This window comes from Halichoerus grypus, chromosome 11 (assembly GCF_964656455.1).
Source record: "Halichoerus grypus chromosome 11, mHalGry1.hap1.1, whole genome shotgun sequence".
Taxonomy (NCBI): domain Eukaryota; kingdom Metazoa; phylum Chordata; class Mammalia; order Carnivora; family Phocidae; genus Halichoerus; species Halichoerus grypus.
This window is the reverse complement of record NC_135722.1, coordinates 49,569,787-49,584,564: the sequence shown is the minus strand read 5'-3', so window position 1 is coordinate 49,584,564 and position 14,778 is coordinate 49,569,787. Positions and strand designations below refer to the sequence as shown.

The 14,778-nt window shown below is 44.4% G+C and overlaps 1 protein-coding gene across 1 annotated transcript; it reads left to right on the top strand.

The window, feature by feature from the left end:
* Positions 1-204: 204 nt before the first annotated feature.
* TRIM6 (tripartite motif containing 6) lies at positions 205-14,487 on the top strand. The gene is made up of 8 exons (XM_036075993.2): positions 205-267; positions 6,377-6,866; positions 7,333-7,428; positions 8,404-8,634; positions 11,359-11,381; positions 12,701-12,801; positions 13,079-13,105; positions 13,334-14,487. The coding sequence occupies exons 2-8, from the start codon at positions 6,444-6,446 to the stop codon at positions 13,894-13,896; spliced, it is 1,464 nt and encodes a 487-aa protein (XP_035931886.1). The 5' UTR covers positions 205-267; positions 6,377-6,443; the 3' UTR covers positions 13,897-14,487.
* Positions 14,488-14,778: the final 291 nt, after the last annotated feature.

Sequence of the window (14,778 nt, the reverse complement as noted above, 5' to 3'; positions counted from 1 at the left end):
ATTTGCAAGCGCCGTCTCTGGCGTTCAGATGTTCTCCAAGGCCCCTGCACGTGAGGCGCCCAGGTAAGCGGAACAGCGCCCCCGCTGGCAGGTGGGGCCGCGGCGACCACACCCCTGGAGTGCGGGACCCGCGCCGCGCGGGACAGGCGGGCCCTATCAGCAGCCCTCGCCCTCCCTCGCCCCGCCTCTGGGCCTGGAGTCTCTCGGCTGGGGTGGAGGCGGCCGCCGCTGTGTGTCCTCGGCTCCGATCCAGGCCCCAGAGTCCAGGTTAGTGAGCCACTCCTTTTTCTGGCCAGCCACCGCTGTCCGCGCTGGTACTGGGAGTTCGACCCATCCTGCAGGCTGGGTTGCAGGGTTCGCGCGGGTGGACGGGAGTGAGGGAGACCTCTGCGGTTTTGAGTTGACTCAACTTTGGCAAGAGAGCTCGACAGGCCAGGCTACTCCTGGCTCGGCACCCGGGGGTGGTCTGTGCAAAGGGTCGTGACAGGGGGCCGCAGGAGGTAGGGGAGGCAGCCCTGAAAGTTTTGCGTTCGGGAATGCGTGCAAACCGTGGGACTGGCGTGGATTCCGAGGTCAGCATCCCCTCCCCCATCTCTGCCTCTCTGCCCCAGGAAGTGACACCGCTTATCCTCCACCCGGGAGGCCCTGACCTCTCCCTGGGGAGCTGGGGAGTGAGGTTTCCGCCCTCGCCCGACCTGCGGGTCTGTTCCAAGGCCAGGCCCTCGAGCCCTGCCTTTCTGGGAAAGGAGCAGGCCCGCGCGCCCCGGATCCTCACAGTCTACTCAAAACTACTGGGAGAGTCTTGACCACCTGGGGCTGCTCACATCTGGATCCTCTGGGGCTTCTCATTCTGTCGGTATGCCGGACACGGGGAGACGTCTGCCCTTCTGTGATGGGCCACTTACTGTCGCTCCTGGCAGAGGTGAGAGGCCGGTAAAAGATGCGGTCCCTTCCCGAGCTCATGATATCGATCATTTTATTTTTATTTCTTTTTCATCCTCTGCGAATGAGCTCGGTGAGATTAGGGACAACGTTAATTAAGTTAATCAGTCGCTGGAGAAATGGGTGAAGAACCGCGTGTGTCCAAATTCTGCCTCTGACACTGACCTCTTTGAGCTTCCGTTTTTTTCCCCATCTGTAAAGTGGACCGAGTAATATTTATACCCTAGAGTTTTGGTGAGAATTAAGTGAGGGAGAGGTTTAAACACACAGGCGACTGCCTGACAGTAAATTAAGTCATTATTCTCGACAAAGTCAACGCTGAGCTTTTAAAAAATTTCAGTCGGAACAATTTTTGCAAGAATAGAGTGGGAAATAAAATATGTTAAAATGCACTGTGATAAAGATGAATATGACTAACATCTAAACAAGTGAAAATATAACAAGAGTTTTAAAAATTTGGAATTACAAGTGGAATATCACAAATGCAAGGAAAAAAAGAATTTTGTGAACTATCCATTTAAAAAAACCTCAGTTAATGGATTATCTAAAACTCAGAAGAAAACTTGTGCAGGATGATATTTTAAGAATTTGCAAAGTTCTTAAATTATACGTTTCTGAAATGCATGGGATAGAGATTTCTTTTGAAGTAAATTTAAAAAAGAATTTGAAGCTGATTATGTTCCAATTCCAATATTAAGTGCCACCTGTTAGATAATCCATTCCAGATAATAGGTTAAAGTAGAATAATAACCCTACACAAAGGTTTTATATATATATATATATATATATATATATATATATAGTTATTCCCTAAGCACAAGAAACCAAACTCACTTATGAGTGCAGTTTCCACCTGTTTAAGTTTTTACTGCATTTTCAGTAGAGTTCCCAGCTGGGGGGCAGCCCTGCCCATCTTATTTCTAACTCATTCTGAGCCCCCAGCGTGGGCCAGCCTGTAATATTCCCTGCCCAGTCACGGACTTTTGTTCTGAAGCCATTTTGATACTGAATTGTGAGCTTCCGTTCTATTGGATGCTTCCAATCTAACCATCAGCCCATCCTCTGACTCTTCCTCTTCCCTGGCCCCTTTCTAGCTATTTTGCCCCCTAAATTGCATCTGCCTGGGAAGGAAGTGCCTTTACGTGAGACAGGGCTTCTGAAGCCTTGATGTGCATGCGTTTCACCTGGAGATCTTTATTGACTTGCAGAAACTGAATTGGCCAGGGTAGGCTGAGATTTTGCATAAAGAGCTCCACTGGATGCCAATGCTGATAGTCAGCAGACCACCTGACATTCTTTTTCAGGCATCTGCTTCTGATTTAATAGTTCCACCTTGTCATGAATTTGGCCTCTTTCATTTGCAAATTTGATCTACTGGGCTCTGGCATCTCAGGCTCTGGGATCTGCACTCCTCACACAGCCAGGTTGTCCTCCCTCAGTCCAACCACACTGCTCTTGAGACAGGCCTTCTTGGGAGACTAATTCACCTGCCTTGTCTCCTCTGGGCTGTGCTTCGCTGCTGCAGGTAGTCAAGGACCTACTGGGCTGTGGGCAACAGCTACTCAAATATGCTAACTGTATGCTCCCCTCCACAGTTTCTTCCTTTCTGCAGCCTCAGCTTCATTCCCTCTGACAAGAGACGTTAACTCTTACAGCATCTTTTCTGTTCAAAAAATCTTTCTCTGTCTTGAATATCTATAGTACTGCATTAGGTGGAAAATAAATATAGAAATATAATGGGGCCACCTATATAATTTTAAATTTCCCAGTAGCGTCATTAAAAAGAAGAAACAGGTGAAATTGATTTGAATATATTTTATTTAACTCAGTGCATCAATAACAAAATATTAGGATGTGTAATCCATATAAAAACTGTTAGTGATATGTTTTAGATTATTTTTTCTAACAAAATCTTTGAAATCTGGTATTTTATACTAAAAACATCTCATTTTTGACTAGCCACATTTCGTGTCAAGTGGCTACCATATTTAACAGCTCAGTTCTGATTTATGCTTAGAAGAACAGAAAGCCAAGCAAGCCTTCAACTTTTCTCAATATATTTCTTCTTTGTTCTGTTTTTGTCAGCTCTAATGAGTTATAATTTACATCTATTAAATCAATTTTAAAGCATACAGTTCTGTGAGTTTTGTTATGCATACAGTTATGCAACCACCAGCACCATCATTTATAAAGTGCATTTCCATCACCCCCAAAAGTTCCTTGTGTCCTGTTGCAGTTAATCCCCTTCTCCCGACCCTGGGCTTTGGCATCCACTAGTCTGTTTTCAAGTAGTACAGTTTTATTGTTTCTAGGATTTCATATAAATGGAACCATACAGTAACTTACCTTTGGTATCTAGCTTCTTTCCCTTTGTATCATGCTTTTGAGATTTATCTTGTTGTATCAGTTCCATTTTAGTGTTTGGTAATATGCCATTGTATGGATATACCACAATCTGTTCATTTACCAGTTAATAGTTTTATGGATTATTTCCAGTTTTTGGCTATTATTGCATTACATTGCGTCTATGAGGCAGAAATGCCCCGTGGCCTGTCCTGTACATGAAGGTCACAACTGGGACCCCAGGGCTTAGTGTGACTTTGATGAGGCAGTACATTTGTGAGTTGGCGCTTCTTTAATGTCCCAGACAAGACACCAGCTAGGTAAGCAGAGCAAATGGCTTCCAAGGAAAGTGATTAAATGCAGGAACACACACTCACTCTGTACATACATAAGAAAAATGTCTTTAAAAAATTCTCATTGTGATTTAAGACAATGGTAATATAATTTCACAACTGAAAACTTCTAATAATGAGAATAAAATAGTGTTTTTCAATGAGGGCCTCTATCTTAATTCAGCACAAACAATAGAGTTAGTAAGTTCTAGCATCTCTAGTTGTGTAGTTAGAGAAGCTTCTAGCTTTCTTAACTGACCCTTGCCCCAGGCACACACAGACAACTGGCTCAGGTCAAGCTTTCTCACATTGTCCTTAAATGCCATCTCATTAAATCTTGTTATGAATTGAAATAGTGGATTTTTCTCCTAGTTCTAAAAGAAGTAAGAAGAAATGAAAAGGGGTAAGAAAGTGATTCATGAATTCTTATAACAGATATTTATATAGAGCTATCTCTCTACCAGATTTTGCTCTGTCCCCGCTAAAAATATTGAGAGGCCCTTTTCCTCCTGGTGGCAGGTAAGAGCATTGAAGGATCGGAGAGCAGCACCAGCGTAAGTGTAACCATAACTAGTTTTTATTGAGACTATTCTCAATAAAAATTACCTGTGCATTGGCTCAGGTAATTATCACAACTATACTCCTAAGGGAGGAGTTGATCTCAGCAACGCACAGAAGATGGAGCCACATCTCAGATCAGGAATCATTCCAGTGTTCTAAAACTAGAAAAATAAATTCAGGCTTTAGACCTGGGTCTACGTTACTCTAGTATCAGTGCCTTCTTTTCTGCCCTAGACTACCAGGGAAAAGGAAGCAGCCTAGGTCTGGGATGTGCTGCCAGGAATGAAGCAGAGTTGGGCTGGGGAGGGAGCCTACAGATAACTTAGGAAGAGCTGTAGGATGCTTCTAAGTGCTAAGAAAAACGGGGCTATCATATGAATCAGCACAGCCAAAAAATCAGCACAGTCATGTCATGACCTGAGTGCCCTTGCAGGTGGTGTGGGTAGCATGAAGAAAACATTCCCTTTAAGAACCAGATGGGTCACTGGTTAATAACCTGAGATTTGGAGCTGCATAATACTGGATTATAATCTTTACTTTGTCACTTACTCACTCTGAGACTTTCGGCAGTTAAATACCTTCTTAAATTCATTTTTCACCGTCATAAAATAGGTGTTATTAAACGTCCCGATAGAATTATTGTGGGATTTGCTTTTTTTTTTTTTTTTTTACAATGTCTGTAAAGAGTTCAGCCCTTGCCTAGCACTTAAGAAGTGATCAGAAAATGGTATTGATGATGATGCCTTCCCGTAACTGTTCTTGAAACAAATACCTTCATGCATCATTATCTCCCCACACCGGCCACAGAACCATGCTTGACTCTTTAGTCTTCTCCCACGGGCACACATCTTCCTAGGGTCCTGCACCAGAATGCATGTGGCCTTCATTGCCCCAACCTTTCCCCTTTCCCCCCAGCACATGGGTCCCTTAAGACTCCTGTCAAAGTTTATGATGGGCCGTGGTGAAATTTCTTCATCAAACAGGACCTTTCTCATTTCCACACCCCTAAAGCACTGGGTCTGTGTTTGACTTTTACCACCTTTACCACCGAATGTCTGGTGGAAGTTCTGAGGTTGAGGACGGAGCGTTGAACTAGGACGGTGGACATGATAGGTTCTGCCAACTCTGACTGACAAGATGTTTGATTTTATAATGTCACTTAATGTCTCTCTTGCTTTATCAAAGGGCCAAAAATACTCTTATTTATTCAGAGTTTTTCTATGAGGGATAAGGAAAGCAGGGGAATGTGATTTCTAAATCACAGTTAGGTATAAAAGTGTAAAAATGTTACCTCAGGGTTATTATGGTCATTGTTTCTTCGGTGTTTCTGGGAAGGTGACCATGAGGGATGAGGGGGCTCTGTGAGGAACAGAGCTGTTAGAAGGCGCAAGTGTCTTCACAATAAAATGATTCTCATGGGAAAACTCATGACAAAGGAGGTTCTGGATTTTCATTCATCAAAAGTTGAGGACCTTACACACTTGAAACTAATATAACACTATATATGAACTCTACTGGAATTAAAATTTTAAAAAAAGTTGCGGACCTGTGTGTAGACACTGCTATTTCTGAAGATACAGTAATGAACAAAAACAGCTTCTGATTTCTAGAGCTTATATTCTAGTGGGAGGATTCAGGCAATAAAAGATATATATTAGGTGGTGATAAAAAGGAAAATCAAGCAGGTTAGTATATGGAGAGTGACTGTATGGGTGGCCATGCTTTAGTTAGGCTAGACAGAGCCAACTCTTCTGATAAGGGAGCATGTAAGGAGAATGTGGAATGAAGTCACTGAGTCAGGCAGATATTAAGGTGAAGGGTCTTTCTTGAAGCAGTAACAGCAAGTGCAAACATCCTGAGGCCGCAGTGTGTTTTGGTGCTTTTAACAGTGAGGGTGTGTTTTGGTGGATGAGAAAAGATCGAACAGCTGGTGGCTCACTCAAGGCTACTCCTCTCACAGGCTTCAGTTGGTCCCTCCATCCAGTGGGAGTGAAGGAAAATCATAATCCTTGTTCTAATGAGGGTACAAATTGATGTCTAATATGATCTGGGGGTAAATAACATGTTTGAAGCTTGAATAAGAAGCCCTTGTGACCTCGGGTATCTGACCTATTTGTTCAAGATACTCAGCATCCTTTTATTCACACTCATTTCTTACCCTGACCCCCCCCCCTTTTTTTTTTTACCCATCTACCCAGAATTCTGTAAGCAAGAAGCACCTTAGAAATCCTCGCTGGGCAGGCAGGAGCTCGGAGAGAAGCTACAATGACCTCAGCGGTCCTGGTGGACATACGAGATGAAGTGACCTGCCCCATCTGCCTGGAGCTCCTGACAGAGCCCCTGAGCATAGACTGTGGCCACAGCTTCTGCCAGGCTTGCATCACGGGGAACAGCGCAGAATCAGTGATGGGCCAAGAAGGGGAAAGCAGCTGTCCTGTGTGCCAGACCAGCTACCAGCCTGGGGACCTGAGGCCGAATCGGCACCTGGCCAACATAGTGGAGAGGCTCAGAGAGGTGGTGTTGGGCCCTGGGATGCAGCTGAAGGCGATTCTCTGTGCACACCATGGAGAGAAACTCCAGCTCTTCTGTAAGGAGGATGGGAAGCTCATTTGCTGGCTTTGTGAGCGGTCTCAGGAGCACCGTGGTCACCACACGGTCCTTATGGAGGAGGTTGCCCACGAGTATCAGGTAGGATTCCAAACGGAGGGAAGGTAGGAGATTGTAACTTTCCTTCATGCTGTAATCTAATTTCTTTGTCATTTTCCCATTTACCTAGAGGATGAACCTAGAAAATGCCCCTCTGCCCAAGAGTAGAGACTTTATCTCTTTCTTGCTGCTCAAGACCTACTCCGCATGAGTAGAGGTTGCTGCGAAGGGTATCTAGGGGGCTTGGTGGATTGAGTGTGGGCAATATGGTGGCAGTGAGAGGGAAGTCCTGCATGGCCAGGTTCTTTCCCTGGGAGGAAAGAGAATCAGCCTGTGCCCATTGGCTTTTTGCACAGCCCCTGTGCATAAAAGAGCCTTAGGCCTTCTCAGTTCTTCAGCCCCGGCAGGACAGGCTTCCGAGGTCAGCATAATCTCTTCCCCATTCACTCCGTTCTGGGCACAGAGATGAGTTGGTGTTTGACCCTGCTTGCCCTGATGTTTCTTTAAGGAGAAGTTCCAGGAGTCTCTGAGGAAGCTGAGGCTAGAGCAGCAGGAAGCTGAGAGACTAACTGCTGTTATCATAGGGAAAAGGACATCCTGGAAGGTAAGACAGATTCTTCCTGAAGGTGTCCTGGGACAGGAATCAGGGCAGGGCATGGGAGCCCAGGTCCTGTCTGTTCCCTTTGCTTAATCCTTCACTATAGCCCTTCCCAACAAGGGTGTTATTTGTGGTGCAGGGATGGGGAAGGGGGAGATAGAGAATGAACATATCAAAAGGAATTCAGGTTTGGGGTTTTTTTTATATATATTTTTTATTGTTATGTTAATCACCATACATTACATCATTAGTTTTAGATGTAGTGTTCCATGATTCATTGTTTGTGCATAACACCCAGTGCTCCATGCAGAGCGTGCCCTCTTTAATACCCATCACCAGGCTAACCCATCCTCCCACCCCCCTCCCCTCTAGAACCCTCAGTTTGTTTTTCAGAGTCCATCGTCTCTCATGGTTCGTCTCCCCCTCCGATTTCCCCCCCTTCATTCTTCCCCTCCTGCTATCTTCTTTTTTTTTTTTTCTTAACATATATTGCATTATTTGTAGGAATTAAGGTTTTTAAAGATAGTTACATAGGAGAGGAACCGTGGCCATTGGCAGCCCCCAATTCCTGATTCCAGACCTTGTTCTAGTTTCAAGCTCTGAAAGCTCCTGGAAAGATAGGTCACACACCAGCCAATCATTCCCACCTGGGTACTCAAAATTGGAAGGGGAGGCTGATGCAGAGGCACAGGAGGCCAGGGAGGCGGTTTGGAATCTAGACCTCACCCAGGAGCCACAGTCTATGTCTTGGAGGCCTAGATAAGGTAGCCTGGGGCTCATGGTCTGGGAAGAGCTGAAGAGAGAGCAGAAGGGAAGAACAGGTTCTGCAGGACTTCCTTCCCGTCTTTACTCCTCCTTTCCTGGTGAGACCTGGCCAGGAAAGCAGTGCTGAGCCTGACTCTCCACCCCCTCCACCCAAGAGCAGAGACCCTCACTCAGCTCAACAGATGAGCAGCCTTTTTCTCTTGCATGTTCCTGAAGAATCAGATGGAACCCGAGAGACACAGGATCCAGACAGAGTTTAACAAGTTGAGAAGCATCCTGGACAAAGAGGAGCAGCGACAATTGAAAAAGCTGGAGGAGGAAGAGAGGAAGGGGCTGAGTATTTTAGAAGAGGCTGAGAATGAGCTGGTCCAACAGAGCCGGTCACTGAAGGAGCTCATCTCAGATCTGGAGCTTCGGTGTCAGGGGTCAGCAATGGAGCTGCTGCAGGTAAGACCCACGGAGGAGCCCCCAGTCTGAGAGTCAAGGCAAAGGGAGACTAACTTTCCTTCCCTTCTTACATGGCACTCATGACCTGATAGGGGCAAGAAAAAGATTTATTTGGCCCTGTTGTACCTCTTGCCTATTAAACTGTGCGGAGGTCATGGGTAAAGCATAGCATAATTAAAGTACAAATGCTAGGACACCATCTCGTTTTTATTTATTAAATATAAAGGGTAGTCCAAAAGTTTGATATTGTGGAGAAGATCTGTTATATCCACTCATGTTCTAGAGCAGCATTTCTGAATCCCAGCACTATTGATATTTTGAGCCGGAAATTCCCTGTCGTGAGGGACTGCCCGGTACCTTGTAGGATGTTCAGCAGCATCCCTGGCCTCTGCCTACTGGATGGATGTCAGTAATATCTCCCGTCAGCTGTGACAACCCAGAATCCTCCAGATATTGTCATATGTCCCCTTTCCCCCTGTTGGGATTCACTGGCCATTTGGCACCTGTTGTCTCTGAGGCTATGTTGGGATTTGTTGGGTACTTTTCAGCCCAGCTTAGTCACAGGCAAACGCACCAACTCAAGTACTTAGAGATTCTGTATGTTATCACGATTCCTTCTTTGCTTTCACTCTCGTCTCTAGGGCAGAATCATTTAACATGTTGTAATAGAAGTTTGAACGGGTCTTTTTAAGGCACAGAGAAGACTGGGTTTTGCGGGGGGGGGGGGGGTGTGTATGCATGCCTGCATGTGCGCGTGCCGGGAAGGGGCAGGGTGTCAGATTTGGAGAGATTTGATGCAGGGGCTTGGACCGAAGTTGAAATCTGAGCAGGTGTTTTCTACATAGAGGGAAAAGTGTGACTGAAGTGGAAACAGGATGTACTTGGAACATTCTGGAACCTTCAGGCTGTTCCTTACTTTCTGTTTGCCTTCTTGCTTTCCTCTTTCTCTCCCTTTGTTGGTAGAATAATCACTTCTTATTCTTGGGCCCTAGTATTGGGGTCATGGGGTAGCTACATTCCACCTATTGGAGCTTTTCTCATGTGCTGCTTCTGGTTTCCCATCTTCGGTTTATTCTTCTTGCCCTTTTTCTTCAGCTTGGACATTGGGTTACCCTAACACTTCTCCCTGCCCCCATTCTAGCCCCTCCACAGATTCTTCAAGCTATAAAAATTGCTCCATAAGTGCAGAGGGATCATCAGTTTGTATGATTCACCCAGGCCCCTATCTAGACCCTCACACCTGTTCATATGACCGCCCAGTGGGTCTTTTTTTTTTTTTTTTTTTTTTTAAAGATTTTATTTATTTATTTGACAGAGAGAGACACAGCGAGAGAGGGAACACAAGCAGGGGGAGTGGGAGAGGGAGAAGCAGGCTTCCCACCGAGCAGGGAGCCCGATGTGGGGCTCGATCCCAGGACCCTGAGATCACGACCTGAGCCGAAGGCAGACGCTTAACGGTTGAGCCACCCAGGCGCCCCCCAGTGGGTCTTTTCACTTGAGTGCTGTTTCACAGTGAGGTTTTCTAGAGCTCGCCCAGCACAAGCACAGTCTTCCTCTTCTCCATATCTATGTGACATTGTTGCATGTTAAGATTTGATAGCCCATGCAAGTTTGCAGCTTTCAAGTTTCAATGAGAATAAAGGTAATGCAAGAAAAGGAGCCAAGAAGTGGCACCCGGATTTGGCCATTTGAGTTCTTCAGTACAACCATGCCTTAAGGCTGATGGCAATCCTGGATATTTGGTGTAAATTGACACATCCACCCCCTCTACTGCTTTCCATATTCAAGCCAGTGTGAGTTGTGTTTCTGTCAAATGCCACCAAAAATAGCCCCAGCACAGAGAAAATAGTTATTCTTGTGTTCCGTAGATCAAGCCGTTGGCCTTTTCTTCAGTCAGTGTGGTGTGTAGAGCAGAAGTTAGACCAAGCAGGAGGCCATGAGGCAGTTCTGCTCCAGGGAGGCCGGCGGTGGTTGTGATGACAGTGAAGAGCAGGTGGCTAAGAGAAGGGGCCTGGCTTGGTCTGAGATGGGACATCAGGGTGAATATAAGGTAGTTTTTAGGATCATATTTCGTCCAAATTTGGTGATTAAATGGATGCTGGCAACACTGAAGAAGATTGAAGGTAAGAGACCTCACGGTTGCAAGAAAAGTAAGGTTTTTGTGGGGTTTTTTTGTTTAATGTCTTGAGTTTGTGGTGCCTGTGGCTCATTTGCTGGCATATATGAGAGAGATCTGAGCAGAAGTACAGATTTGGGAATCATCAACACGTGTGTGTCGAAATCAAGAACACTGGATGAAGTCAGCAAGGGTAGCATAGAGGGTGAGAAGAGGTGAAGTTTGAGAAATAAACACTTTTAAGGCTCTTGTTTCCTTAGCAACCAGAATGTAAGCATCTCAAGGACAGAAATTATGACAATCATGTGGGATTCTCTAGTGCTAACAGATGATGTATATATATATAATATTACATACACATACAGACACACACATATACACACACACTCTATCATCAAAATAAAGGTACTAATGAATGAGTTGGATCATTTCCCAACGTCTCTACAGAGGGACTCAGGGACAGTCTGCTCTGAGTTCTTACTCTACTCTGTGGCCTCCATTTCGGGTCCATCTTTATTCCCGTCATAACCATGGGGTGGTGGGGATGGGATAAGGAACAAGGATGAGGCCTATCGCTCCTTGACTTAACATTTCTCTTTCCTTCCTAGGATGTAAGTGATGTCATGAAAAGGTATGTGTAGGAGAGAACACAGGTTGGTTCCCTTGGGTTGACAAAAGATTCCTACACCCATAGAGTTATCTTGTGGTCAGTGGAAAAGGAAAAAAAGAAAAATCCCAAGGCAGGGAAGATTTAGGACTGTGATGTCTTGAGTTGCTCATCATGAGAATTTTTGGGTTCTCCAAAATAAAGGGAATGACCTAGTTTCTATGGTAAGAGAATTTGGGTGATTGGAGGGGGATGGTCACAAATGGGGGACAGTAGTGTTTTTAAGAATAAAATTTGCAGTATCATTAACTCTCCTAGTATCCCATAATCGGACCCCTTTGCCACAAAACTCTACCTGTTTCTAGCCCTGATTCTTGTAGCTTTTAGTATTTTATCAGAGGGAAATTTCCCATCTGTCTTTCTCAAGGCCCATGAATCAGTGCCTGAGGCATTTATTTGCCTTCAATTTCCCTTTCTCTCTTGGCTTTAGAAGAGTCCTGCCTTGCTACCTATTTCTCCTCAAACTTCCATTTTTTTCAATTCCAGTAAAAACATAGACATGAGGTCTTGAGAAGATTGGTTTTGGCCCTAGAACAAAACATGTTCTCTCTCTATCCCATACTCTAGAATCTCATCCATTGAGGTGACATCTGGGGTTGCCCACATACCTGGTACCTTTAAGCTCCTCACAGACACATGAAATAGGGAGCCTGTTGTCGCTTCTGAAGTGTTCACTCTTGGTTTGGAGGTGAAGATGTCTCCTTTCTCCAACTGGCATGATATTCCCAGAGACAGTGCCTCCTAAAACACTGTTCTGCAGGGTTTTCTCTCCAGGCCTCTGGCAGATCCTAAGGCCTAAACTCACTCTTCAGAAGGAAGCCCTTCACTCAAAATTCTCAGAGCCCCAGCAGCAGGTTCCTGGTGTTCTCCCTGTCAACACACACATCTCCAGCCCCTTATAGTAGACCCTTAAGATGTCACTGACATTGTAAGCACTTTGTATCATTTTTAGAGGTAGCAAAAGATTTCCCAGCCATTATTTAATTTTATATAATCTTTAGATGTAGAGAGAGAAGGGGAAATTACTGTATTTTACAAAAACAAAACAAACTAAAATGAGTCTTTGAAGGGTTAGATCTTATCCAAATTTGCACAGATGGTGAGAAGCTAGTTTCTAGTCCAGGTCTTCTGGTCCCAGTGCCAGAGCTCTTTGCAGAATGATGCTAATTTTCTTAAGGAAAGAATGCTGAAGTTCTCCCAGGGGCCTGGTCAATGAGGGGGACGAGTGTTGGAGGAACCCAAGGCCGGCAGTGTAGGAGATTCATAAGGTCTGTTCTCTCTAGAAGTGAGTTCTGGGCCCTAAAGAAGCCAGAAGCTCTCCCTACCAAGCTGAAGAGTATGTTTCGAGTTCCAGATCTGAAAAGGATGCTGCGAGTGTTTAGAGGTGAGGAGATTCAGGGGACAGCTCTTGGATGTGGAATTATAGCATAAGCAATAAATAGAGTATAGAGTTGGTGTTTGGGAATAGTGGTGCAGAGAGAGGTCAGAGAGGGAGGGGCATACCATGCTGAAGAAGATGCAGTTCATACTTAAGGGGGAACGAGATGGCCAGCTTGCATCCTTGTAGAATTCCCTGCCTCACCCCTCAATCAGTAAGGGAGAGACGGCAGACTTGACCTATGTCCATTCTGTACAACATAATTGACTGTTTATCATTACAGAACTGACGGATGTCCAGAGCTACTGGGGTAAGTAGCAACCATGGCCTCTTTGAGCTGACATGTTCTTATCCTTTCTTGTATGCTCCCCCACCCCCCTCACGACATACCCACACACACTCTCAGCTACGAGGTGTTAATACCAACCCTCCATCCCCCCACATAGTTCCAATTCCTCCACTTCTGTGTTTCTTCTTCTCAGTGTCTTAAGACCCACATACCCATCCTCATCTGCTGATGTTGTACCTTTTCCCACAGTGGACGTGACTCTGAATCCACACACGGCTAATTTAAATCTTGTCATGTCTAAAAACCGAAGACAGGTGAGATTTGTGGGTGCCAAGCTGTCTGGGTCTTACCTGGAAGAACATTATGACTGTGGTATCCTGGGCTCTCAGCACTTCTCCTCCGGGAAACATTACTGGGAAGTGGATGTGGCCAAGAAGACTGACTGGATCCTGGGGGTGTGCAGTAATTCAGTGGAACCTACATACTGTTTCAACCAGTTTACAAACAATCGAAATGTTTACTCCAGATATCAACCTCAAAGTGGATACTGGGTGATTGGGCTACATCATAAACATGAATACAGAGCCTATGAGGAATCTTCCACTTCCCTGCTCCTCTCCATGATGGTGCGCCCTCGCCGTGTTGGGGTTTTCTTAGACTATGAGGCCGGCACTGTCTCCTTTTATAATGTCACAAACCATGGCTTTCCCATCTACACCTTCTCTAAATATTACTTTCCTACCACCCTTTCTCCATATTTTAATCCTTGCAACTGTGTAGTCCCAATGACCCTGCGTCGCCCAAGCTCTTGAACATTCCGCTGTCTGCACCCATATCTGAGCAGGACCCTTCACTCTGAGATTCATCCGTACCTCAGTCTCTCCTTTCTGAACTTCTGTTTTCTCACATTCTTACATCCTTCCCTCAAACATTTACTCAGTGCCAAAATATACCCAGAGGTGATAGTGGACATCCCTAATTAATTACAGATCTTGGGATGGGTGGGGGTAGCTTTTAACATGTTACCATTAAGCATGATATTTGATGGAGTTGTTTTTGTTGTTGTTGATTCATGGGAGCAAATTCAGGAAGTTCTTTTCTATTAATTGCTATAATTTTTGTACTGAATGGAAAATTGAATTTCAACAGATATGGTCTATAATTATTGAGATAATCCTATGTCATTTTTATTCTGTTATTGGAGTACATTGATTTGTTTCCATTTTTAAATGCAACACAAAGTCCTGAAATAAATCACTAATTCTTCATATGCAATACTGGATTTGTTTTTGCTAATACATTGTTTACATTTCATTTCTATCTCCATTTATGACAAAAATTGACCTGTATTGTTATATTGTTGTCAGGTTTTATAAAATTCAATAAATAAAAAAATTACTGTACTTTTGTGTAAGTATATATAGGATTGAGTGCTAAAAACCATTAAAATGTTAATTTTGGTGGCTTTAAATTCAAAGAAAGAAATTTTAACTCAGTTTTCACTACAACCTTCATGGATTTAAAAATTTAAGGGTAGTAATTGAAAATTTAAAACGAATCTCCCAAATTCATTGAAATAGAAAAAGGGGAGAAGAAAATATCAATCCAAAACAGATTTTTCTCCCAGAATGGGAGGAAAACATACATGAAAATATAAAGCACTTTTAGGAAGTGCTTTTTCCAGCTTTACCCCC